General features: G+C 41.9%; 2 protein-coding genes across 7 annotated transcripts; one reads left to right on the plus strand and one right to left on the minus strand.

The window, feature by feature from the left end:
• Nucleotides 1-3,346: 3,346 nt before the first annotated feature.
• Nucleotides 3,347-12,252, plus strand: LOC132468661 (GDP-L-fucose synthase-like). 4 transcript variants are annotated; one of them, XM_060066419.1, is made up of 10 exons: nt 3,347-3,505; nt 4,589-4,749; nt 4,874-4,988; nt 5,089-5,217; nt 10,965-11,038; nt 11,123-11,256; nt 11,368-11,499; nt 11,582-11,661; nt 11,826-11,925; nt 12,022-12,252. In XM_060066419.1, the coding sequence occupies exons 2-10, from the start codon at nt 4,598-4,600 to the stop codon at nt 12,075-12,077; spliced, it is 972 nt and encodes a 323-aa protein (XP_059922402.1). In that variant the 5' UTR covers nt 3,347-3,505; nt 4,589-4,597; the 3' UTR covers nt 12,078-12,252. The 4 variants fall into 4 exon arrangements, with proteins under 4 accessions (XP_059922402.1, XP_059922401.1, XP_059922404.1 ...); XM_060066418.1 differs by having other exon boundaries at nt 3,348-3,507; nt 4,598-4,749; XM_060066421.1 differs by having other exon boundaries at nt 3,353-3,507; nt 4,617-4,749.
• A 490-nt stretch (nt 12,253-12,742) lies between these two features.
• Nucleotides 12,743-18,190, minus strand: bmb (brambleberry). 3 transcript variants are annotated; one of them, XM_060066411.1, is made up of 13 exons: nt 17,956-18,190; nt 16,986-17,230; nt 16,690-16,818; nt 16,283-16,468; nt 15,340-15,562; nt 14,923-15,039; nt 14,641-14,820; nt 14,165-14,371; nt 13,937-14,075; nt 13,707-13,759; nt 13,480-13,610; nt 13,117-13,217; nt 12,743-12,995 (listed from the first exon to the last, which is right to left on the minus strand). In XM_060066411.1, the coding sequence occupies exons 2-13, from the start codon at nt 17,223-17,225 to the stop codon at nt 12,869-12,871; spliced, it is 1,833 nt and encodes a 610-aa protein (XP_059922394.1). In that variant the 5' UTR covers nt 17,226-17,230; nt 17,956-18,190; the 3' UTR covers nt 12,743-12,868. The 3 variants fall into 3 exon arrangements, with proteins under 3 accessions (XP_059922394.1, XP_059922395.1, XP_059922393.1); XM_060066412.1 differs by lacking the exon at nt 17,956-18,190 and having other exon boundaries at nt 13,507-13,610; nt 16,986-17,873; XM_060066410.1 differs by lacking the exon at nt 17,956-18,190 and having other exon boundaries at nt 16,986-17,862.
• Nucleotides 18,191-23,912: the final 5,722 nt, after the last annotated feature.

Genomic DNA, 23,912 nt, shown 5'->3' on the forward strand with positions numbered 1-23,912 from the left:
TCGTGGGGGTTATCTAAGCCATGGTTGAGAAGGAATTGGGGGAAAGGAACTTTGGTTTGACTCGCTGAAGTACATGAACTGCGACATGCCGCCGGTTGCCGCGAGGCACCATCGCCCGGCAGCGGGCAGCCGGCCGCAGGCAGCGCGCGGTTCAGTCGACTTCAGGTTGATGTGAAAGTGGAAGAACCAGAGACGTCGCAGAACCCGACAAAGTCGTTTGTGATTCATAATATCGTCTGGAGGCGCACACAATATGTTATATGATATAGATATCTATGTATTATATGATATTATTTAGATATAGAGCTCCAGGACTGTAACGCAAGTGTTGTACACTTCCTTGTTATTTGGATAACCGTTCTGCTGTTGGTGTGATGGCGCATAACACGTCGGACTCTCGTATCTGGTATTTCTACAACGAGACTCGTATTGGGGGTTATCTCAGCCAAGGTTGAGAATGAATTGGGGGGAAGGAACTTTGGCTTTGACTCCCTCAAGAACATGAACCACGACAAGGAGGAGAAAGGGATCTTTGCCGGGCAGCGCTTATGCACCTCCGCCTCCGGCGGTGGTCCCTCAGCGGGGCTCAAGCGGGAGACATTCGCCGCCAACAATCCCTTTCTCCTCCATGTCGTGGTTCATGTTCTTGAGGGAGTCAAAGCCAAAGTTCCTTCCCCCCAATTCATTCTCAACCTTGGCTGAGATAACCCCCAATACGAGTTTCGTGTCTCGAGTCACTTGCGTTACAGTCCTGGAACTCTATATCTAAATAATATCATATACATAGATATCTATATCATATAACATATTGTGTGCGCCTCCAGACGATATTATGAATCACAAACGACTTTGTCGGGTTCTGCGACGTCTCTGGTTCTTCCACTTTCACATCAACCTGAAGTCGACTGAACCGCGCGCTGCCTGCTGCCGGCTGCCCGCTGCCGGGCGATGGTGCCTCGCGGCAACCGGCGGCATGTCGCAGTTCATGTACTTCAGCGAGTCAAATCAAAGTTACTTTCCCCCAATTCCTTCTCAACCATGGCTCAGATAACCCCCACGACAGTCTCGTTGTGGAAATACAAGACACACTTGCGTTACAGTGTGTGTATTCACATTGATGTGGACGTTGAAGAACCAGGAACGTCGGAGAACCCAACGCGGTCGTTTGAGATTCATAATATCGGCTCACACAGCTTTTGGCCGTGATAATATATATTATATGATATAGATATCTGTGTAGGCTATATGATAATATTTAGATATAGAGCTCCAGGACTCCCGTGTGTTCTAGAATATTTACAGAACACGGCTAAAGGCTGTGTGCGGCTCGCCATTGCGATACATCCACTGTAAACAGAGCGCATGATGGCTGCAAGCTGCTCAGGGCCACACCCCCACCCTCCTCCTTGACACGCCCACCGAAACAGCGCATTTGGGGGAAGCTCAATGTGCGACTGGCTCGGAGTGGCTGTAACTCTGCACCACGGCTGAATTTAGGGAACGTCTTTGAATACTGTGTTAGTTGCCCACTAATACCTATATTAAAGAATACATAAAATAGCATGTCATGGGACCTTTAAATAGCGGCGCAAGTTGTGTGGCGTGTGAGCGTGTGCATGGGTTGAATTGCGTGCGTCTCACGGAGAGCCCTGCGCAATGTTCAGCTGTCAGAAATGTGTTGTAATCACTTGTAATCAGCAGCCCGCGATCGCAGCTCCTTTGATGTGAACGCGCACAGAGCGCATAGTTCAGAGCTGGACAATGATGTCGTAGTAAAGGCGGCAGGTCTACTCTGCATGTATCAACTGTGGCTAAACATCAACTGCACTGAAGTCATCATAACTTCATAAGTTCTCATTTTCAAATGATTATGAATACTATTATTGTTATTGGAAGCCGTGTCAGTCTTGACTGTGGGTGGTGTGGTCCTCTGTGTCTGCTAGTGTCTATAATACAGTAATATTTTTGTCGACATTATCAAACGGAAGAACTTTTATTATGAAGAGCACAGGTCAACGAAGCACGCTATTCAATAAGAGGACCCGCCCACCGGCGGAAACCAAATATTGAGTGGTAAATTCGTTTCGCTCAGTAAGAACCAAAAAACGAATAAACGAGCTGAAATTTTGACTTTCGTTTTTTGGACAAAACGAAAAAACGAATAAACGAACTGAAATTTTGATTTTCGTTTTCTTGTCAAAACGATAAAACGAAAAAACGGCTTGTTCTCTGGTTTCTGCTTGCGTCAATTATTCCCAAAAAAACAGAGTAATAAAACGTACCTTGCTCTTTCAGCTGCCCACCCCTCCTTCTCCAGCAAAAAAATAATAACATAAAACGGCTAATAAAACGCGTGAGGTGGCGTTTTGAAAAGAGAAAACAATTTATTTTTTTTGTACATTGCATAAAGATAATTATGAGCCTTTGATTGATATCCTTATCCAGACATGTTTTGCGGAGACACATTCCTGTTATCCACTTTTATTGGCGTGAACGGAGATATATATTACTGGGCCCTATAGAGTGGCGAAGTCACGCCCCTTCCGGTAGGGCTCATGGGACCTATGAGATCGAAAAATATGAATGGGTGTCAATGGAGAGAAAATAATTATTTTCTGGTCCCGGTCTTTATATGCCCTGGATTACACATATGTTGTTTGTGGATTTAAAGGATAATTTTTCATGCAAAGAGTTCGACCGTTTATTGCGCAATTGTTCAGATAAAGGCTGTAGAGAAAACACAACGAGAAAGACTACACGGCTCGTATGTGACGTCACGCTACCTGCGACTGGCGTGGAGAAGACCGACAATCTTCCCATCGGCATAACTGAAACTCTGCACGTGCCCCGACTTATAATGGTTTTCACCTCTTTCGATGCTTTTATCCTCCCCTTGGAAAAAGCGGTGAAGTGGGGCAGAGAGATCGCCATCTCTGTACCGAGTTCCAAGCATGGACATATTAAAGAGGTTCCAAGGGCGGGTGTGGTGACGTATATCATATGCGTCGAGAGCAGCGAAGAGCTATAGTTCACAAAGCGGCCTCACATAAAACCTAAAATTATCAAACTTCTTCACGAACATTTTTAGTTTTCTTTCCATGAAAAATTATCATTTAAATCCACAAACAACATATGTGTAATCCAGGGCATATAAAGACTGGGACCAGAAAATAATTATTTTCTCTCCATTGACACCCATTCATATTTTTCGATCTCATAGGTCCCATGAGCCCTACCGGAAGGGGCGTGACTTCGCCACTCTATGAATCGAGGGGACACGTCCACAGCCCGCTTAAACAGCTGCAATACCAGGCTTGGCCGCTGAGCACTGTTGGATTGCGGAAGTATGCACTGTACCCGGGGGCTTGGGCAGCACTCTAGCCACCCAGCAGGCTAGTCTAGCCTCATCTCTCCATAGGACGAGACTAGCAAGGAAGTGTTCTAGCAAGGTTGCAGCCTTCACTTTGGGAAACAGCCGTTTCTCTACCTCTGAACTACTCCTGCATGGTAAGAAACAACAATTTAATTTGAATGTACCGTATTATTTCGGAATGATCGGGACCGATTACTGCTCAGCCGAGTTTATAGGAAGAGAAGCCCGTTAAGAATAATAACATAACTATCCGTTGGAAGGGGAGCATCATTGCACCACATTTGGTTTACTGTTATAGTAAACCAAAAACGAATTGATTATTCTTAAAGGCACCCAGTGCAACTTTCGAGGCTTAAAAATAAACATTCAATTTCTAGTCTTTTTTACACGTAGTAAGTTTCAATAACTCCATACCATTACATATCGACATTTAAGCAGCAAAGATGAGACGTCGTTGTGTGGTGAGAACTGATACAAAATCGATAACAACAACAATGCCGCCATTTTCTTTATTTTTTGTAACCTACAATAAATAAAGCAGGCTTCCAGTCAATGGAAAAATGGCTTCTCCCCACCGGCGATTGTTGTTGTTTACGATTTTCTATCAGTTCTCACCACACAACGACGTCTCATCTTTGCTCCTTGAATGTCGATATGTAATGGTATGGAGTTATTGAAACTTACTACGTGTAAAAAAGACTAGAAATTGAATGTTTATTTTTCATTGAATGTTTACATAAAGTTGCACTGGGTGCCTTTAAGGAGTTTTCATAATTAATCAATTGTAGCAAAGGTCAGTTTTAATCTGTATTTGATACAGCCCATCTGCGTTAAACCCAAATACATTACCCCTCTCTAAATGGCTCCGGTTACTCCCACACCGGATCTTGGCTGCTCATGTACTTGCTTTTTTACTGTTGCAGAGCTATAAACTTCTCAACAACTGGATTCATTGGGTACATTTTGAAACGTGACGTTTCCCTTTGAATTGCGTTTTAGTTTGGCTAATTGGCTTGTGTATAAATATTGAACTAACGACGGCTCTGAATCTACAGTATCAGAATGCCTCATGGGATTCATTGATTTGCGTAAACGTTGGGAGCCCAGTATGCGTTAATCAACATTACCCATACCTGATGAATCAGGACTTGTCTATCGTTCCCTGCTTTAAAGGAAAAATGTAGAAGACACCACTTGTTTGTTCTAATTGTGATCTGTTGATAGATGGCAGTGTGCCACACAGCTCAAAAGAGGGTACTGGTGACAGGCGGTTCTGGCTTGGTGGGAAGAGCCATACAACATGTGATCAACGAAGAGGGGGGAGGAAAGGATGGGGAAGAGTGGATTTTTCTCTCCTCCAAAGATGCCGACCTAATGTATGTTCACATTTGCTTCTACCTGGCTTGCTGCTTTTACGTTATGGAAGCAAGCTAGTTGTACTACCATGCTTACACACAAACATAAAAAAACTACTTTCCTTTTACCATGGTCTTTCTTCAGGAACAAGGAGGAAACGCAAGCCGTATTCCAAAAGCATAAGCCCACACATGTCATTCATTTGGCCGCAATGGTGGGCGGTCTCTTTAAGAACATGAGGGTGAATTTGGACTTCTGGGTAAGAGGCAACCACAGCACTGGCACATTTTATAGGGATTGCATTGATTATGCTGAGTATTTTATATTGTGCTTTTGTATTGTGCGTGTGCGTTCAACAGAGGAACAACATCTACATCAATGACAACGTGCTGCAGGCAGCACACGAAGTGGATGCAGTAAAAGTGGTTTCCTGCCTTTCTACATGCATATTTCCAGACAAGACCACCTATCCTATCGACGAAACAATGGTGAGAAGTGATGGTTATGGTCTTCCAGTGTGTCTTCCAAAGTGTCTTGACCTGAATCTACATTACGATTTGGGTATTTTTGTAGCACAACACTTTAAAAGGGGTGTTATCATGCTTTTTCGACTTTTTCCCATTGCTTGAGATTGTTATATGATGTATGTAATGTATGCATGTTTTACGTATGCTAAATTAGAAAAATCGATGTCCAAGCCAGGGGGAGTATTTGAGCCCACCGAGAATGTCCCCCCAAGTGTTTGAAACAGCTTGTTTGCGCTCAAACTTTACTTCCGTAATAGTGTGACGTCAGACTGTGCAGGGCAGAAGTCGTGCCTCCCGGCTACCCGCAATCAGTGTTGGGGTAGTTACTAAAAAAAAGTAATTAGTTACTTATTACTAGTTACTTCTGTGAATTGTAATGTGATTACTTAACTAGTTACTGCACTTGAAAAGTAACTTCACTACTTATTACTTTACTTTCCCGTTTCTTAATTTACTGTAGATACATAGACAAACCTCATAGCCCTATCATCACTTAGTGTTTATTCTATAAATCTATATATAACCCATATGATAGAACAATATCCCTGTCTGCACAAAGAAAAGAAAATCTACAAACAACAAGATAAAGTAGGCTACGGTGAGGTCAATCAGTAGCAACACACAAGTTTCAAAACACAGGCTTTGGGAAACATGAGGACAAAAATTAAGTGGTCAATGAAAAATATAAATGGTCACTTTATCCCATACAATTAAAACAGAAATGCACTTAAGCGGCGGTGACACATGCTGTTACTTTATGTGGTCCAAGGGCTGAATGAACCTGATCTATTTTGCAAGCTATGACATCGTTAGTGGGTTTTCCTCTCACCCTCTTGCAGGCAAGAGCAGCCTTATCAAGTTTTAAAGCAATGCTGTCTATCCAGTGCACCGTCATTCCTAATTTAGGGATGACGGTGCACTGGATGGACAGCATTACTTTAAAACTTGAGAAAAAAAGTTACTTAGTTAGTTACTTAGGAATGTTAAGTAACTTTTGTTGTTGGCGGACACATGATCCAGGGAGGACTGAAATTATTTTGAGCTTCGATTCCAGTATAAATGTTTTCCTGTCGGATGTTGGCTTGCGAGTCGCGGGTATTTCATCTACTATTTTTCTAAATCTGGGTGATTCAACAGTCGACAGGGGAAGCACGTCTTCTACAATGAAGCCTACGATGATAGACAACCTTTGTCTATCTGTGTCACCTGCTTCTGTGCTCCAACACTTGAACACTCCTTCGCACAAGCAGCTACGTCACTCAAATCGATCGCTTTGGCAACGTGCCGAGGCGAACAGGCGCTGCAAAAACACAGGCAACACGCATCCACAACAGATCAGGGCCCCGTTTCCCGAAAGCATCGTTAGCCTAAGTGGATCGTGAAGTGCGTTGTACGAGCATCGTACAGTTTTCACACCGTTTCCCGAAAGCATCGTTGGTAACGAACGTAGTGAAAATGCTCATAGCTAACGAGGACTCCAGGGATACTCGTAGGATGCTAAGAGCATCGTTAGGGCCCGTGTCCACCAAAAGCGTTTTTAAAAGACGGAGCGTCGGTCTGCAATGCATTCTCTATGGCAGGACGCGCAAGCAGCGCGCCTTTTAAAAAGCCGCCCGGAGCGTTTAAACGCTCCGGGCGCCTCGCGCTTTTAGACGCGCGCCCCCGTTGAAAAAAGTTGAACTTTTGAAGAAAAGCGCTTCACGTCATCTGCGCTTTTTTTGAACGACCAATCAAAATCGAGGATGAGGCAAGGCTAAAAGTATAAACGGAACTCAAACTGAAACAAACTGAAACATGTCGGACGAAAGCTTGATAACAGCTGTGAGCGAGTGTCCGGTCCTGTACGACCTCACGTTGAAGGCCTACCACGACCTAACAAAACGCAACCAGGCCTGGCGAGACATTTCAGCTATGCTGGGCGTTACAGGTGAGAATTATTAATTAATTATTTATATTATTATCATGTTTATTAATGATATTATCGCATTTAACGATTAGCCGTTAGGTACAAACTGCCATCCGTACTTGGCAGTTAGTATTAACGTTTACATGGCAGTTAGTATTAACGTTAACTTGGCAGTTAGTATTAACGTTACTGATAGGTAGGCTTGATATTAACCTTGTAGGTTGTGTGAATTGCTAATTGTAGAGACATAATCTTGTATCAACAGCTGAAGTGTCCCGGAAGAAATGGAAGTACTTGCGGGATAAATATTTGAGGGAGAGGAAGGCAGAGAGGGACAGGAAGAAAAGTGGGGCCGGTGCCACCTCTTTCAAGAGGTGGAAGTACATGGCGATCATGGGCTTTCTGGAGCGCCATGTGAAGGAGAGGGTATCGTCAAGCAATATGGAGCAGGGAGATTATAGCCAGGAAATAGCACCGGAGATCTTGGCCCTGCTAGCGCCCAGTATGTCTCCCCAACGAGAGGTAGGCCTATAACAAAAGCTAGTAGCCTAAAACATATGCTAAAAACATACCCTAACATACTAGTGTTCTTAAGGTTTTTGTTGGGTGAAGCCAGATGCAGAGATATTTATAAGAATTCACCATTTTAATTTGCACATTTTAAACAAACAAATGTATGCTTTCTTTCACAGGTGGTGGCTCAAAGTGAAGAGGAGATATCTCCTCCCTCTCCCAGCCTATCAGAGTCCGCTGTGGACACCTCTCCTCCATCTCCTCCCACTACCTCGCGTCCTGTACCTCCACCACCACGCAGGAGACAGCTGGAGCAGCCGCTGTCTGTGTTCCAGCAATCTATCCTGTCCTCCCTCCAAAAAGAAAAGGAGAATACACTGGCTCTGGACGAGGATGAGCATTTTATGCTCAGCCTCGTCCCATCATTGAGGAGGCTGTCGAACCAAAAAAGGGCCCAGGCGCGCATGAGGATGCAGCAGGTCCTTTATGATGTGGAGTTTGGAGAGTAATTCATTTGTAATCCTTTTCTATTTAGATTTAGTTTTAAGATTTAAGATTTTTTTAAATGTGTAAATAAAATTTGTAATCAGTTTCTATTTAGATTTAGTTTAAGCTTTAAGATTTTTTTAAATGTGTAAGTAAAATTTGTAATCAGTTTCTATTTAGATTTAGTTTAAGCTTTAAGATTTTTTTAAATGTGTAAATAACATTTGTAATCAGTTTCTATTTAGATTTAGTACAAGCTATAAGAAATGTTTCAAATGTGTACATAATATCTTGGAATCATTTTCTATTTAGATTTAGTACAAGCTATAAGAAATGTTTCAAATGTGTACATAATATCTTGGAATCATTTTCTATTTAGATTTAGTACAAGCTATAAGAAATGTTTCAAATGTGTACATAATATCTTGGAATCATTTTCTATTTAGATTTAGTACAAGCTATAAGAAATGTTTCAAATGTGTACATAATATCTTGGAATCATTTTCTATTTAGATTTAGTACAAGCTATAAGAAATGTTTCAAATGTGTACATAATATCTTGGAATCCTTTTCTATTTAGATTTAGTACAAGCTATAAGAAATGTTTCAAATGTGTACATAATATCTTGGAATCATTTTCTAATGAATCAGTTAATTAAACATTTTAATGCTAAGACAATGTTGTTTTGTTTTCATTACATTAGGTAGTAGATACATAATGAATGCTCTGATGATGATGAAGGTGTTAAAGGTGTGTTTTTGTCTTCAGAAGTAATCCAGCATACAACATGAATGTTAGATTGATTTAAGAAATTTTATTAATAGTTTTGGTTTTTTGCCTTTTTTGATTTAAATATATACAAAAATTATAAACTAAATTCCATCCTGCCAAGTCACTCGACCAGGCAGAGATGAAAAATAGCAAATGCAAAGCCGTTGGGCGGGACTGATGCTCTCCCTATAATTGGTCTTCATCTTGGCAATGGTCGGCCCAATAAATGTTAACTCCTTCAAACTGCTGCCGGTTGAGTCTGAAATAGACCTTGAAGCGATCCTCGTCCAGGCGGAGCTCTTGGCACAGCCGGTGGTATTCCCCGTACTGCCCCCTGCCACGATTAATACTGTGGACCCACACTCTCCTCCGGGCAACCACGACAGGCGCAGGGGGATCGTCCGCAACCTCTGCTGCCACGGCAAGAAGCGCTATTAATCTTGGATTCATTTCGCAAATTGTAGGAGTAACCAGGACGTTCAGGTGTCAGATGCAATATGATGGAGCCAACAGATAGAAGCTGTGTATCTATGGATACAAGCGATGACGCGTATTTAATGACGTAAACGAAAAACGCTTCGTGCGTCTTTGAGCGGCGCGCACAAACGCGTTGAAAGCAGTTCACGGAGCGCTCCGTCTTTTAAAAACGCTTTTGGTGGACACAGGCCCTTAGCCTACTGTAGCCTCAGTGGCGTCACCAGTGGACATTCCGTGTATTGGATGCATTTTATTAAAACACATCCAATAATACACAAAAAATGTATGCAAAGTGCGTTCAGGATTAAGAGTGATATAGCATATGTCGGCCTAGGCCTAATCAATTGTGTTTTAATATCTTTAATGTCTATTCTTTTCGTAGGCTACTCTGCTGTTGGCCGTAATTGGGAGATATTTTTTTTTACCCCATTTTCCTGCGACATTCCTGCGTCTCCCTCTCCTACATAGCCCGTTTCAGCACCGTGTCAGTGGACAGTTACAATCCTACGACCGTCGTGAGTGCAGTGAACGCGCGTCCATGTTAAGAGGAGTTTCGGGAAACGTTCCAAAGAAATTCACAATGGTTTGCAAGATCCATCGTGAGAATGATCATACGAGTGAAGATCCATCATTATCTGGAAACGAGGAAACGAGGACTTTACACGCAGGCAACCATGGCTTGGGTAACGCAGGAAAGCGCGTTACTATAGTCTAGTAAAGTAGTGTAGTTATCGATATTTTAAATGTAATGCGTTACTTTACTTCGTTACCCAAAAAAGTAATATCGTTATTGTAACGCGTTACTACCCCCAACACTGCCCGCAATGTTTACAACTTCTCGGTGTGAATTTACCGACACGCGCGCAAAGCGTTGAATCCCATGAGGCATTCTGATACTGTAGATTCAGAGCCGTCGTTAGTTCAATATTTATACACAATCAGCCGTGACCAATCACGGCAGACTGGGCTACTAGAGAGGGGGGCCTTAAAGCGACATGATACAAAACAGTATGTTTTTGAAAGATGCTGAAATTGGTTTTGCAGAAATGAACAGTGAAAATAATGTGTATTTTTAACATAAAGGCATAGTACCCCCAAATGCAATTAATAACCCTAAAAAACCTTGATATGGGATATTTCATACAATATTTGCCACCTTAGTTAAATTGACAATGTGTAAGATTGATTCATATGAGGTATTGCAACCTCAGCAATTGTCTCATAATCTGCCATTTAGAATCTGATCTTGTTATGATAGTACCGGTTCACCACTGAGATTTTAGTTTTTTCAACCTTGGAGAGCTTTTTTTCTCCCTATGTGTTCGCATTTCGGTTACATATAGTCACTTTAAGTTCATATGAGTCAATAAGTTTGAATGCAGATAAATACACCAACACATATGTGCTGCTCCAATACTATTGTATCACAAAAGTGTGTTTGTTGAGAAACTAAATATTTTTATTTTGTGTATTTCTCAGCACCTGTTCTCTAACATGCTATATCATGGTTTGGAAAACAAAACAGACTAATTCTGATGCTTCTTTAAATTCCAGATTCATAATGGTCCACCACACGCATCTAACTTTGGCTACTCCTATGCAAAAAGAATGATAGATGTGCATAATAGGTATGTAATCCGTTGTTTATTTGGTACATATCATTGAATGGAATATGTACCTATGCATGTCAAGTGTCGTTTTATTTTTTACAGGGCTTATTTTGAGCAGTATGGGCGTAGCTACACATCTGTGATTCCTACCAATGTGTTTGGTCCTCATGACAACTTTAACATTGAGGATGGACACGTGCTTCCTGGCTTAATACACAAAGCCTACAGGGCTCAAAGTAAGACTTTTCGTAGCTAAGCAAGAATTGGGTGCAGAGATGGAAGTACTTTATTTAATTGTATTTTTCCCTCCTGTGCGTGTGTTTGTGCTTGGCTCCTTGGTCTGCCAGAGGAGGGGAAGCCCTTGGTAGTATGGGGTTCTGGCACGCCTAGAAGGCAATTCATCTACTCTTTGGACCTGGCCCGTCTGGTCCTGTGGGTGGTGAGGGACTATAATGAGGTTGAGCCCATCATACTCTCTGGTGAGTTCTGTGGTCGGCAGCCAACACATTTTTTTCCTTGTGAGCGAGCCAAACTATCTAGTTCCCTTCTCATTGGTCACAGTTGGAGAGGAAGAAGAGGTGTCCATCAAAGAAGCAGCCGAGGCAGTGGTGCGAGCACTAGACTTCAAAGAAGAAGTGGTTGTATCCTTTTCATCCGGTTCAAAGTAGTGACAATTGTTTAAGCTATGAGGAAAAATCCAAACACATCGACTTCCCTGATGAAAAAGCAATGAATGACGTCACACTTTAAGATGTTTCTCAAAATGCTGACAAATGGTTTGCTTTCCTTAATCGTTGCCCACCAGTATGACACAGATAAATCAGATGGTCAGTTCAAAAAGACTGCCAGTAATGCAAAGTTGATGCGCTACCTCCCAAACTTTGCCTTTACGCCGTTTGAAAAAGGTACTGCTGTTTTTTCTGTGCTTGTTTGTTGAAAGACTATGTAGCATTGCAGGAAGTGAGTTTTTCCAAAAGATTTAACTATTTTTTATTTTACAGCTTTGAAGGAAACCTGTGATTGGTTTGTGGCCAATTACGACAACGCACGCAAGTGAAACGCTGAGATGGAAGGGTTTCAGTTGATAAGGACATTAAAAGACATGTGGTGGGCTATAGGTTAAGTTTTGCTATGGGAACTTTTATAATCTTTTAATGGGTGTAAACAATTCAAACTTGGCATTTGTCTTCCTAACATTGATGCAACAAAATAAACTAGACTGCTTCTTTAAATGGTCCAGCTCATTGCATAAAGATGTAAAATATTCTGGCAATCAAAGCACATACATCAAATGATCTTAAATGAGTTTGAAACAGTGTTCATCATTATGTGCTTTTACGTTTAGAGCAGGGGTTCTCAAAGTTTTGACAACTGAGGGCCAATTTAGCAAAACATTGCACCCGCACTGTGGACCTCTGGGAGTGAGGTCAAGTGAGGTCTAAATCATGAAACTGAGGTTCACCCTTTCAAAGTAATGTACAGCCGGATTAAAACAAAAAAATGTAAAAGGATTTAATTGAAAGCTAGAGAGAGTCGAATTTTGTCTTTATATTTGTTTAAATTAATATTGAATATATTATAATAATTTTTTTTTTTTTTTTTTTTTATAACTTACATAATTATGTATGTCATTGCGGGCCGCCAGGAATGATTCCGCGGGCCGCACTTTGAGAACCAATGGTTTAGAGGAATGAGTGACAAAGAATTACCGGAAGACTAATACAAAAGTAAAAATAATTTATTCAAATAATAAACTTGTGAAATATAAAAAGACAATGCTTTAAAGATGCCTCTCTCCAGTTAACAATAAAAACAAACATTTAAAAAAATAAGTCCAAGGAAAGCTTTTCAGGGGTTGACATAAGTGTAGCCTCCTTCATGTACTTTGCAGTATTCATGTCCCCGGGTGGCGCTCCTCTTACAAGCCTTGCCCGTCTTAGTGATGCCATTGCACAACTGGCGCCGTGATAAAGTGCTACCATTGGACATAACAAAGGGAAGTGGAAGGCAGAAAAAAGGACAGAATGAAAGTGTGATCATTGCCATTACATTTCGAACAAATGTAGGTCCAAATGTTTGAAGAAAATAACACATACCTGTTGCCTGCTAGTGAGGTGTTGAAACTAGAATTACGTGTATCACTCACACTATCAAAAACATGGCCTAGGTTTCTTAGAGGAACGACCTTGATTACATCCTGTGAAATAAAACCAAAGTTGATTAATAAACATTTCTGAAGTCTTTTTCATTTGATTAAAAAAAAATAAAAAAAGATTTAATTTAGAAGTAGATAACGGCTGAGCTGCGTCATAAGAAATAAGTAAAATCGATTAATTGAATGTTATCCCTTGCAACATCACCCAATTTCGGGCTAACGGTAAAAAAAAAATGTTGAAAAACGCAAGTCATTGGGAAAGGTCACGTCTAATAAAACGAAATCTAGATCTCGTTATTCTCACCATTGAGAGCCTGGACACCCTCATTACCTTCGGGGTGGATTGAGTCGGTGTACCCTTAACTGACACAACTCTTTCCTCGAGGTACAAGGGCTCCTGGTTGGGAGACCCGTCAGCTGACGGACATGGATCACCTGTGAATGCCGATTTATAGTCAATGCAGTTATTCCCCGCCCCCCCCGAATAGCTAACATTTAATATAATAAAAAAGGATATACACCGGTCCATACCGTGAATAAATAAATCCAAAGGGTCTTGTTCCATGAAGTGATCACATTCACTTCTTGAGTGGGGAAATGGAAGCAGGCATTATCAAGATAAGATGTGCAATTTTCTATCCCTGTATTTCTACAATTTAATAGAAAATCTTGACTAATTGTTATACATTAGTGACACTGGTGTGGTTCCTTGAGTTTCTTCTTTAAATTCTGTTGTGGAACTCAACCCAGTGCCAGCTCACCTCAGTGGTGTAGAGTGGTACTCAAATGACACACTCTGGTTCACCGGCTCCACGATTTCACAAGGCGGAAGTGACAGACAGGACGTCTTATCCCTCATCTTGGAGCATGTCAGCAACAACTGATTGACTAACAAATGACCTGTACATACACCCATACACAACGGTTAGTGACAATGAGCTCATTATAAGCACAACTCCATCGCCACGTTAGCTCTCTCCCAGCCCTACCAAGTGTCAGTACGAGAATCAGCAGGCTTAGGCCTGTGAAATCCAGCGCCGGTTGCTGGTTGACCTCCGCTACAGCGTTGAGGGAGACCGTGAACAGCAGCGTCACCCGGGAGAAAAACGGACTACGCAGGAAGGTCAACAGTATGGCACCCATTAGTAAATAGCCAGCGTGTAGCACACATGTGCACATGGCAGCCAGGCTTAGACCTGTATATAAGTGGAAACCGGGAGAAAGAAAGCTTGTATTATTGTTGAACAATGGACCCTTCACAGCTCGTCGAGTTGGGTAAACTAACTTGCTGTTCAAGCAGTTCTAAGACTAGACCGGTTTCATTGATATCTGTCGCAGCACCAGCATGGTCAATATTTACCCAACTAGTTGTGTCTACACTGAAACAGACCCATGTTTTCCCTATTGTGAAAAGTGTCTTATCTCAAAACACGCACCGCCTGCTTGGAGCCACTCATTTTTGTACCTGCCCAGCCTAGGTATCCCTGGATCATGTGGAGACGGCCTTCTATGCGGTTCTGCATGCCATCTAGATAATGCAGCATGAACCCAAGCGTGCCGTTCATCCGCTCCAGCTTCCGCATCAGGTCTGTGTAGTACTGCGCTGTCGTGTCCTGGTATTGAACAAACTCCACCATACTACTGTCTGAAGTACAGAGAAGAAAAGATAAATTATAAATTATACAAAAAAACAAAACCAAAGTAAACATCTGGTTTATTTACATTTAATTATTCAGGTTATTTTTACCGATTTTATGATAGATATCCTGTGCTTTGTCTCGAACGTGTGCAAGGTCTTCAATAATGGCCTTGTGGTTTTCCTGCACCTCAGACCCTTGACCCTTCAACTGCTCACTCACATTCTCTAAGGAAAGAGACAGCTGTGGGCAGGGCTTTTGCAACTCACGTCCAGATTACATACAGTCCATATTAATAAAAATTCTTAAACTAATAATGAACTAATGCAGCATGACGTTCATTTAGATCACTTCACACGTTACCAACACAAACGATGGCAGTCTGCAGTTTAACACATGTACGTTCTGACAACATTCTGTATATTTCTTTAAGTGTCCGTCTGTTGGTGGTATTGCTTTGATGCATTTGCTTGCATCGCTCTAAACTTTGTCACATTTACAATGTATGGCGCTTCTGGTGTTCTTACCCATTCTGTGTGTAATGCCCTGAATGAGCTGAGCTACCAGCTGTTGTCCAGAGGCTATAAGAGCCTTCTCCTTGCCAAGGTGCTCAAGGTTGACGTCAAGGGAGCGCTCCAGTTGCCCCTGACCCTCCCAGAGTACTCCCTGCTGGGCCTGCAAAGCTTTGTGGCCCTGCATGAGTTTATCCAATGAAGCCACAGTCAACTCCTTGAGCTCAACTTGGCCATCCTAGAACCAAGAAGGGATCGGCACAGTTAAGACCATTAACTCATCTTAATGATCAAGTATCAAGGATATCTAATATCTGAGGGGCAATTTGTTTTAGGACAAAAATCATGAATTATTTAGAAAGGCCAAATTCAGCAGGAATACAATTGTGTTTAAGTATATTGGTACTACATCGTGGCAGATTGTATTTGCAGCAACTTGAAAGAAACTCCTTTTAAAAAGGGATTTACTAGGATCAGCCAGTATTGGCCGGACCTTCTTCAAAGTCCTAATCTTGTAGAAATTAGGAAGGTCATTCAAGATCATGCCAGCAATTTTGCTAAACTTTGACAAAAACCTTTAATCCGTTTATATATAATCCAGGGTAAATTACTCATAACAGTGGAGAAAGGATGATCAGAGGACCATTACTAGTAAAAAGATGGTCCCCAATATCTATACGAGAAAAACTACTGTATGCAAACATTTCCCTCACATGATGTATGGACAGATGCATTGCGGGGAGGGGGTGAAACTATTAAAAGTCTGTAAAACTGTATTCTGCTAGAGAGGAGACTGGTTAATTTTCTAAACTATTGTGCTATTTTTTGCATTAGAAGTCTCATCTGTCCTAGACGCAAATTCCCACTACATTGGCCTTCCTGCAAACAGCGTCCACATGAAACTCGAAGGTCAGCTTGACATAAATTCTCTAAAATTGTAAAAGGCGAGAACAGTCACCTTTAGCTCATTCATGGCATCTAGTTGGCTGCTGGCTGTGGAGATGAGAGCATTCACGGTCATCTCCGCCTTTCGCCGAAAGTGCAGTTGGCGCGTGCCGTAGCACACAGAGCGCACTCGGTTGCTGACTATGTGGTACGCGTTCCATGTATCAGAGTCCATTTCCGCTGTACACTCCTTAATTGACTGCAAATAAGAACGAGATATTTAACTACTTGTATTAAAGTATTTTTCTTTTAGAGACAATTTTAACATTTTGACAAATTTAACATAAAGTCCAATGCAAGTTATAAAACAAAACTCCCAATAATGTCTCAAATAACACATCTTGTATACACCATGTATTTTTTGATTTATGGTTTGGTGCATCTTTCCTGTCGTTTAGGTATCTGAAACAGAGTATATACCATTTCCTCTGAGCAGGGGTAGGTTGGGCGGCCCTCCACCTGGGCTTGGCAGTTGAACAGCATCACTCCAAGCTTGGCAAGCTGCTCTTCTGATAGACTTTCACAGGTGGACTTCAACTGAGCAACCACCTTCAAAGGATAGGAAGGATCCGTTTTTAATTGAAAAATAAATGGACATCAAAGATTCAAAGACCTGCATGACAATTTAACTGATACTCTGGCCATCTCAAGCTTGCTCCTAGCTCGGGTTGTTATGTTAACTCAGCATTGCAAGTAGTGCAAAACACTTGTTTTACCTTATAATGGCAGCTACCCAAGGGGCTGAGTTCCATCTGCCTTGCTTCCGCCAAGAATTTCTCATCTGCAATAGTCATTTCAAACGGAATGGAGTCTTTTGCAGTTGGTCCGATAGCTGGGAGAGTTGCTGCAGGAGGAGCCTGTGCTGGCTTTAACCATTCAAATAACCCATTGCTGACATGACATCTTAATGCCAACATACAGAAAAGTAGTGAACAAAGTCGTCGAAATGGGGCCATTATAACTGCAAAGAAAAAAACAATACAAACAAATTGATATCCTATACTTTTGACAGCTGTACCATATGCATCTTAGAGGAACAGGAGATATCACTACAGCGATGCCTCAAATAAAAGACCACCGCAATATAATAAAAAGGGAAAATCTGGTAAAAATTAAAACGCATCCAATCTCAGTAACAGTGACCAACGCAGTGCACTCTAGACATAAATTAAAAAGTAATTATCTTGTTAATTTCCTTGACAAAGATCCCGAGTTCATTCAAGCATGTCAAACAGCCTAATCTTAAATTTCACGGCTACTAAAAGTAAGTTAACACTTAATTAATTGTAAACAAGAGTTTAGCGAAAACGAAACATAAAAGAAAGGTTTTGATGTCGTGCTCAAAAGTACCCTATTTTATTATCCAAATCTGAAGGCTGATCGTTCTCAAAGGCATCACCGACGGAATTAAGGCCCAGCTGATACAAATAACAAATCAGCCTGCCCATTTCAGCGATGTACAGAAATCAGCTAATGAAATCAGTGGTAGTGTAGGATATGCTCGTTTTATTTTTTATTTTTTTAACAAAAACTGCAATAATTCCCCAACGCACGAAATGGAGCGACCCGCCCGGCTGGGGTACCCTGTGGTAAGATTCCAGCCAACCTTTGGTATCAACTCATTCCCAGGCTACGAGATTCGCTGCCCTTTCCCATTTGACCTCAGGTCAACCGAGGTCAACTCACACAGATACCTGATTCCACCGGACGCGTAAAGGCCGATCCATACCTCCGGATCCGGACGAAATTCGTCCGTCGCCCCAAACGTTGCCCCCGGAACTACCCTTCATACCTCCGTCTGGTTTCAGCGTTGTTATGGATGTTACGCAATAAATCCTCTAGAGGGCAGTGACTGTCGTTTCACAAATTAACGGCATCGACAATCGCAAACATGACATCTGTAGAGATGATTTTGCTTTGCTTCATCCGAAATTGGCAAAAAAAAAAAAAGTGTGCGGTGGCATGTGACACCCCTCACCAACCTGCAGATTATCTCCTCAAAATGTTGTTAAATGACCAGTTACAACTCATTGCCAAAGCAGGGGAACAATAACAATAAAATAAAAATGTCAGGTATATCGTATAATATAAGTACAAAACGTCAAATACTATATATATAGGCTATATATATATCAGATATTATAGTACTATAGAATAGTACGGACGAAACACCTCCGGGACCGGACGAAACTGTCCGTATCCGTATTTACCGTAGGGGCGGCAGTATAGAGTCAAAAGTCAGACCATTCACGAAAATAGATAGAGTAGTATAATATCATATATATATATATATATATATATATATATATATATATATATATATATATATTGCATTTTACGTTTTGTACTTATATATACCTGACATTTTTATTTTATTGTTTATTGTTATTGTTCCCCTGCTTTGGCAATGAGTTGTAATTGGTAATTTAACAACATTTTGAGGAGATAATCTGCGGGTTGGTGAGGGGTGTCACATGCCACCGCACACTTTTTGCCGATTTCGAATGACGCAAAGCAAAATCATCTCTACAGATGTCATGTTTGCGATTGTCGATGCCGTTAATTTGTGAAACGACAGTCACTGCCCTCTAGAGGATTTATTGCGTAACATCCATAACAACGCTGAAACCACACGGAGGTATGAAGGGTATGAAGGTATTATTGTAGCAAAAGTCTTTAGCACCTGTAACTGCAGAATTTGAATGCGTACACTAAAGTCACAGTAAATTTGAAGTCGTATATATTTATTTTGCATGTGCACTTTAAAGTCACAAATGTGTAACAGTACATTTGTAGTCGTAAAAAATATATATTTTTTTTTTATACCATTGTAAACACAAAATAGGGTCTACGAGTACGCTAATCTGTGTTACAGGTGCACAAATACTTTTGCTACAATTATTGCAGTGCAGTTGGTGCAAAACACATTCGCACACCCGTGTTTCATAATCTGAGAACATGCCCAAAAGGTGTGCATTCGTAAACCCAAATTTGAACAAATGCATCAGAAGTTGCACATCTGTGAACGCTATGTTAATTCAGCGTTTTAATGAGTGAGCACAAAACCATTTTACAACTGCTCGAATCTGCTCCTGCAAGTCTCAGCTGTGGGGTTTTTTGCAGGTTGTTTTGCAACACGCCTAGGTGGTAAATGTGTAGCAAAAGTATTCGTATCCGTAGATGACAGAGCGTCCGTGAGCGGGACAAAATAGTCCCGCCCATAATTTCCTAATCCAATGAGAATCGCCGGCAGGGATGCATTTCTCAAATTACACTGTCTGGGACCCACCGCGTGCCAGCCATGGAGCTATAAAGATCGCAGCATACTCAGCGCGGGATACGTTTCTTTCTGGAGAAGTGAAGAGGGCGTCCTACTGAACGGAGATGGGTATCCTACATTATGTTAAATGAAATTACTTAGTTCAAGTGAATTCCCCCCAAAGTATTTCATTAACATGCCGCAAATGTCCTTCAATGTATTTTAATGGTCGCCATAACATAAATAGTGGCACTATCCCTTCCACCGGTAAACAAATGTTTGTGCGCCACCCTAAAGGCCGATTTATGCTCAGTTACGTAAGCGTAAGCGCAAGCGCAAGAGGCCCTTGCGCGCCCTTGCGCACCCCTTGCGCGACTTCTCACGTCTTGCGTGCGTCGGGCGATTTTTCTAGACTTGCGTCATTTTTTACGTAAGCTTTTACGCGAGCCGCGCAGCCTGCAAGGCTGTGATTGGTCTGCTCGTCTGGTTACTACTTCCTGTCTGGAGTATCACATTTCCTGTTTTCATACCGCCACCTACCACCCGATCTGGCACATAATTATGCGAATCCTTTATGCGAACCCTTCCACAGGGGCAAAGTGCTATTTTGATGCGCGACATCAAACAGCTGATGCGGGATTGTGAGCCATTTTAATGATTTTGTCACCCGATATTCGTTCTATTAGGCCTACTGGCCTTATTTGTTTTAGTGTTAGCCTATTTGAATTAATTACGTAATGTTTTGTGTTCACGTTCTATGTGAAACATAAGTGTTCATGTTCTGTGTGAAACATAAGTTCAGTAGCCTCTTTGAGTGAATGAAATTTGAAAGCGTGAGTGTGTAGTGAATGAAAAATGTGTGCGTGTATGGTGGGACTATTTTCTGTATTTGATAAATAAACCCCTTTTCTCTAATAATGCTGCCAGTGCCTACCATATAATTTATGTGGACATTATGCGCTATAGCTTAAAGCCTTTGGCTATAGGCCTACACTTAAATAATTCATTCATCTGTCAAGGCAGTAGCTGTTGTATAAACATTTTATATGGATATGAATTAATGAGTTTGACGTAAACCAAATTAGGTAACTTGTGTAACATGATAACTAATGAATCAAAAGTCATGCTTCCAAGTAACCAATGTATATATATTTATTGGTCAGTGCGCATACCCAATCGTAGCACATTGTACTGGTGGGGGAAACACGCCAGCATCTGACAAAAAATGATCTGCCAGCTGCTCCCTGACAAGGGCCGGTGTAAGTGCCATATTGGCTCGGCTACCAGATCGGCTCGGGGTCCGTCATCTGCTGATTACGTTACACAATATCATTGGCTGTACGCTTGAATGGGCGTAGGCTACATTGTGATTGGCTGCTAAGGGACAGTTGTGATTGGCTGTTTTGTGCTGTAGCTCTGGCTGTCGTCATAGCAACCACAGCGAGCACATGTGTGAGCGCGAGTAGGTCTGTCTAGTTTCGGTTTGTGTTGCCAGATTGGGCATATTCCCGCCTAACGTGATTCAAAGTAGCCAAATCAGGCTGAAAATGTGCCCAATCTGGCAACACGGACGGCTTATCTTAACAGCCAAGATGATTCCGAGGGATGTTTTGTTTTTAGAAGAAAACTATCCATACAGATAGGTTGGGAATGGTCTATGTTCAAAATGAAAGATCATTACAGGCTCTTTAATTTAAGCCATAAAAGACCTTATTGCTGTAGATAGCGTATTGTGTGACGTAATCAGCAGACGACGGACCCCGAGCCGATCTGGTAGCCGAGCCAATATGGTACTTACACCGGTTTTGGTGAGAGTCGGGAAGATATCGGATGACTCGCGAAAGGAGATCATCAAACTTTGGCACATAAACAAACCAACGACTACCACAGACAAAGACGTCATTCTCGAGGTCGTCTTCAACGAAAAACTTTACTCCACATATTACTCCACCTACTGTTCTGGCGGTAAATTGCTTGGCAACACGCGCAACCTAAAAGGGAGCATGAATTGCTTTGAGTAAATTTTGCGCAACAACGTAACACCAACGCTGAAGCATGCAGCCGCCTTTAGGCACACAAAAGCCTCCGTTTGCTGGGCTGACCCGAAAAAAAACGATTTAACACAAACATAAATAGGTATACATAAATAATGTAATCTTGTGAGCGGGTAAATTGACATTGTTGACAGTGGTGTTTAACACCAGCTACGTCCAAGCAAAATATAGCAACGTATCATTAAGTTGCAAAAACGTTTGAAAAGTGGCACAGGTCTTTAGGCTTGATTATTTGCATTAACATGATGAATCTATAAAAAGCAATATGGCACAAAATATTTCTGAAAGCTAATATAACCTCACTATTTGAACGTGTACTGCTCTGCCATTTTCAAGAACCCGCCCAGTGAACGCAGAGGATTGTGGGTAGTTTTGGCTCGTCTAGGATGCAGCGATGCATCCTTGAAAAATCTTGAGTGTCCTCAACATTGGAACAGTGCTTGTCGGCGTTCTATGACGTAGCGTCCTTAAAAGGGCGGCCGTTGAGCATGCTTCCTTGACATTGGGAAACAGCCCAGCGCCGCAGCACAGCGGCGCGCATTTTACGCGCGTCAAAAGCCGGTGTAAGTACCATATCGGCTCGGCTTCCAGATCGGCTCGGGGTCCGTCGTCTGCTGATTACGTTACACAATATCATTGGCTGTACGCTTGAATGGGCGTACATTGTGATTGGCTGTACTTCGGACAGTTGTGATTGGCTGTTTTGTGCTGTAGCTCTGGCTGTAGTCATAGCAACCACGAGGCAACAGCGAGCACATGTGTGAGCGCGAGTAGGTCTAGGCTGAATCCGAATACTCATACTTGCATACTATATAGTATGCATTTTGTAGTACGCTAAAAATATAGCGCGTCCGAATACTCAGTATGCATTCTGTAGTACGGAAGACGTTTCCGAATGCGTACTACCGCCAAAGTAAACCACGGACTTCACTACGCTATCCCACAATGCAACAGGAGTCTAGTAACGAACGAAGAAGAGATGGCTGACTCGTCACCACCAGAAAGACGTCGTAGAAAGCGGCGAAAAAAAGAGACATTAAAAAGAGTAAAATAAGTAATTAAGTAAAAAGAGACATTTTTAATTTAATGGCAACGATGACAAGACGGAAAACAGGTAACTTATCAAGGTAATTTTGCCGGCATCTGAGGGGAGATACGTCATCTCCAAACTTCCAGTGGAGTTTCGGCGATGTTCGGAAGCGTTCGGAGGCGTTCTACGCATAGCTGTAGACCGTACTACACAGTCAAGTGTAGTATGGTCAAGTAGTAGACACTGGACAGAAATAGTATGTACTAAGTATTCGGATGCAGCCCTAGTTTCGGTTTGTGTTGCCAGATTGGGCATATGTCCCGTTTTTCCAGCCTCACGTGATTCAAAGTAGCCAAATCAGGCTGAAAATGTGCCCAATCTGGTAACACGGACGGCTTATCTTAACAGCCAAGATGATTCCGAGGGATGTTTTGTTTTTAGAAGAAAACTATCCATACAGATAGGTTGGGAATGGTCTATCTATGTTCAAAATGAAAGATCATTAATTTAAGCCATAAAAAACCTTATTGCTGTAGATAGCTATTGTGTGACGTAATCAGCAGACGACGGACCCCGAGCCGATCTGGAAGCCGAGCCGATATGGTACTTACACCGCCCCTAGCACCAACAGGAGGCGGCGCGACGGCCGCGCTGCAGTATAAAATCAGGAAGTCACCTGCCAATCAACCGCAGCAAAGAGACGCAACGCAATGGGTGAGTAGCCTAGCCTATTGTAGCCTGGTTTATTTATTTTCCATATTTTTGGCTGAATAATTTGAAAAATGTATAATCTGCGCAGTGAAAGTATGTTTTCAAGCATCAGATCAACTTTGTTTGTAGGGCACTTTATCGTTTTATTTACTGTCATTTCTTATTTATTTTATATTTTGCAATTATTCATCTACTGCATCAACAATCTCAATAAGTGCAGGACCTTCTATTAAGCCTTTTTAATACATAGTGCAGTCACCTTTTAACGGCCCACTACGCAGGATCGGGCATTTCTTCGCTGTTTTCTTGGTTTGGCACGCACATTTCTCTACACAGCGCCCCCAACAGCTTCGTAGTAGATATTTTACAACACTGTCGTAACAACTCTTTGACGACCCTTCCCCTATGGCGACACATTAGTGCCATAATTCACTAATGTGATAAAAGATGCATTCGGCCGTATTATATTATTCCACACGTGGAGATGTTAACTGCGAGCGCGCAAATGATCTCTGCACGCGTGCAAATTACCTCTGCGCGCGCAAAACAGCCTCTCGCGCGCGCAAATGACCTCAGCGCGCGCAAAACA

This window comes from Gadus macrocephalus, chromosome 12 (genome assembly GCF_031168955.1).
Source record: "Gadus macrocephalus chromosome 12, ASM3116895v1".
Taxonomy (NCBI): domain Eukaryota; kingdom Metazoa; phylum Chordata; class Actinopteri; order Gadiformes; family Gadidae; genus Gadus; species Gadus macrocephalus.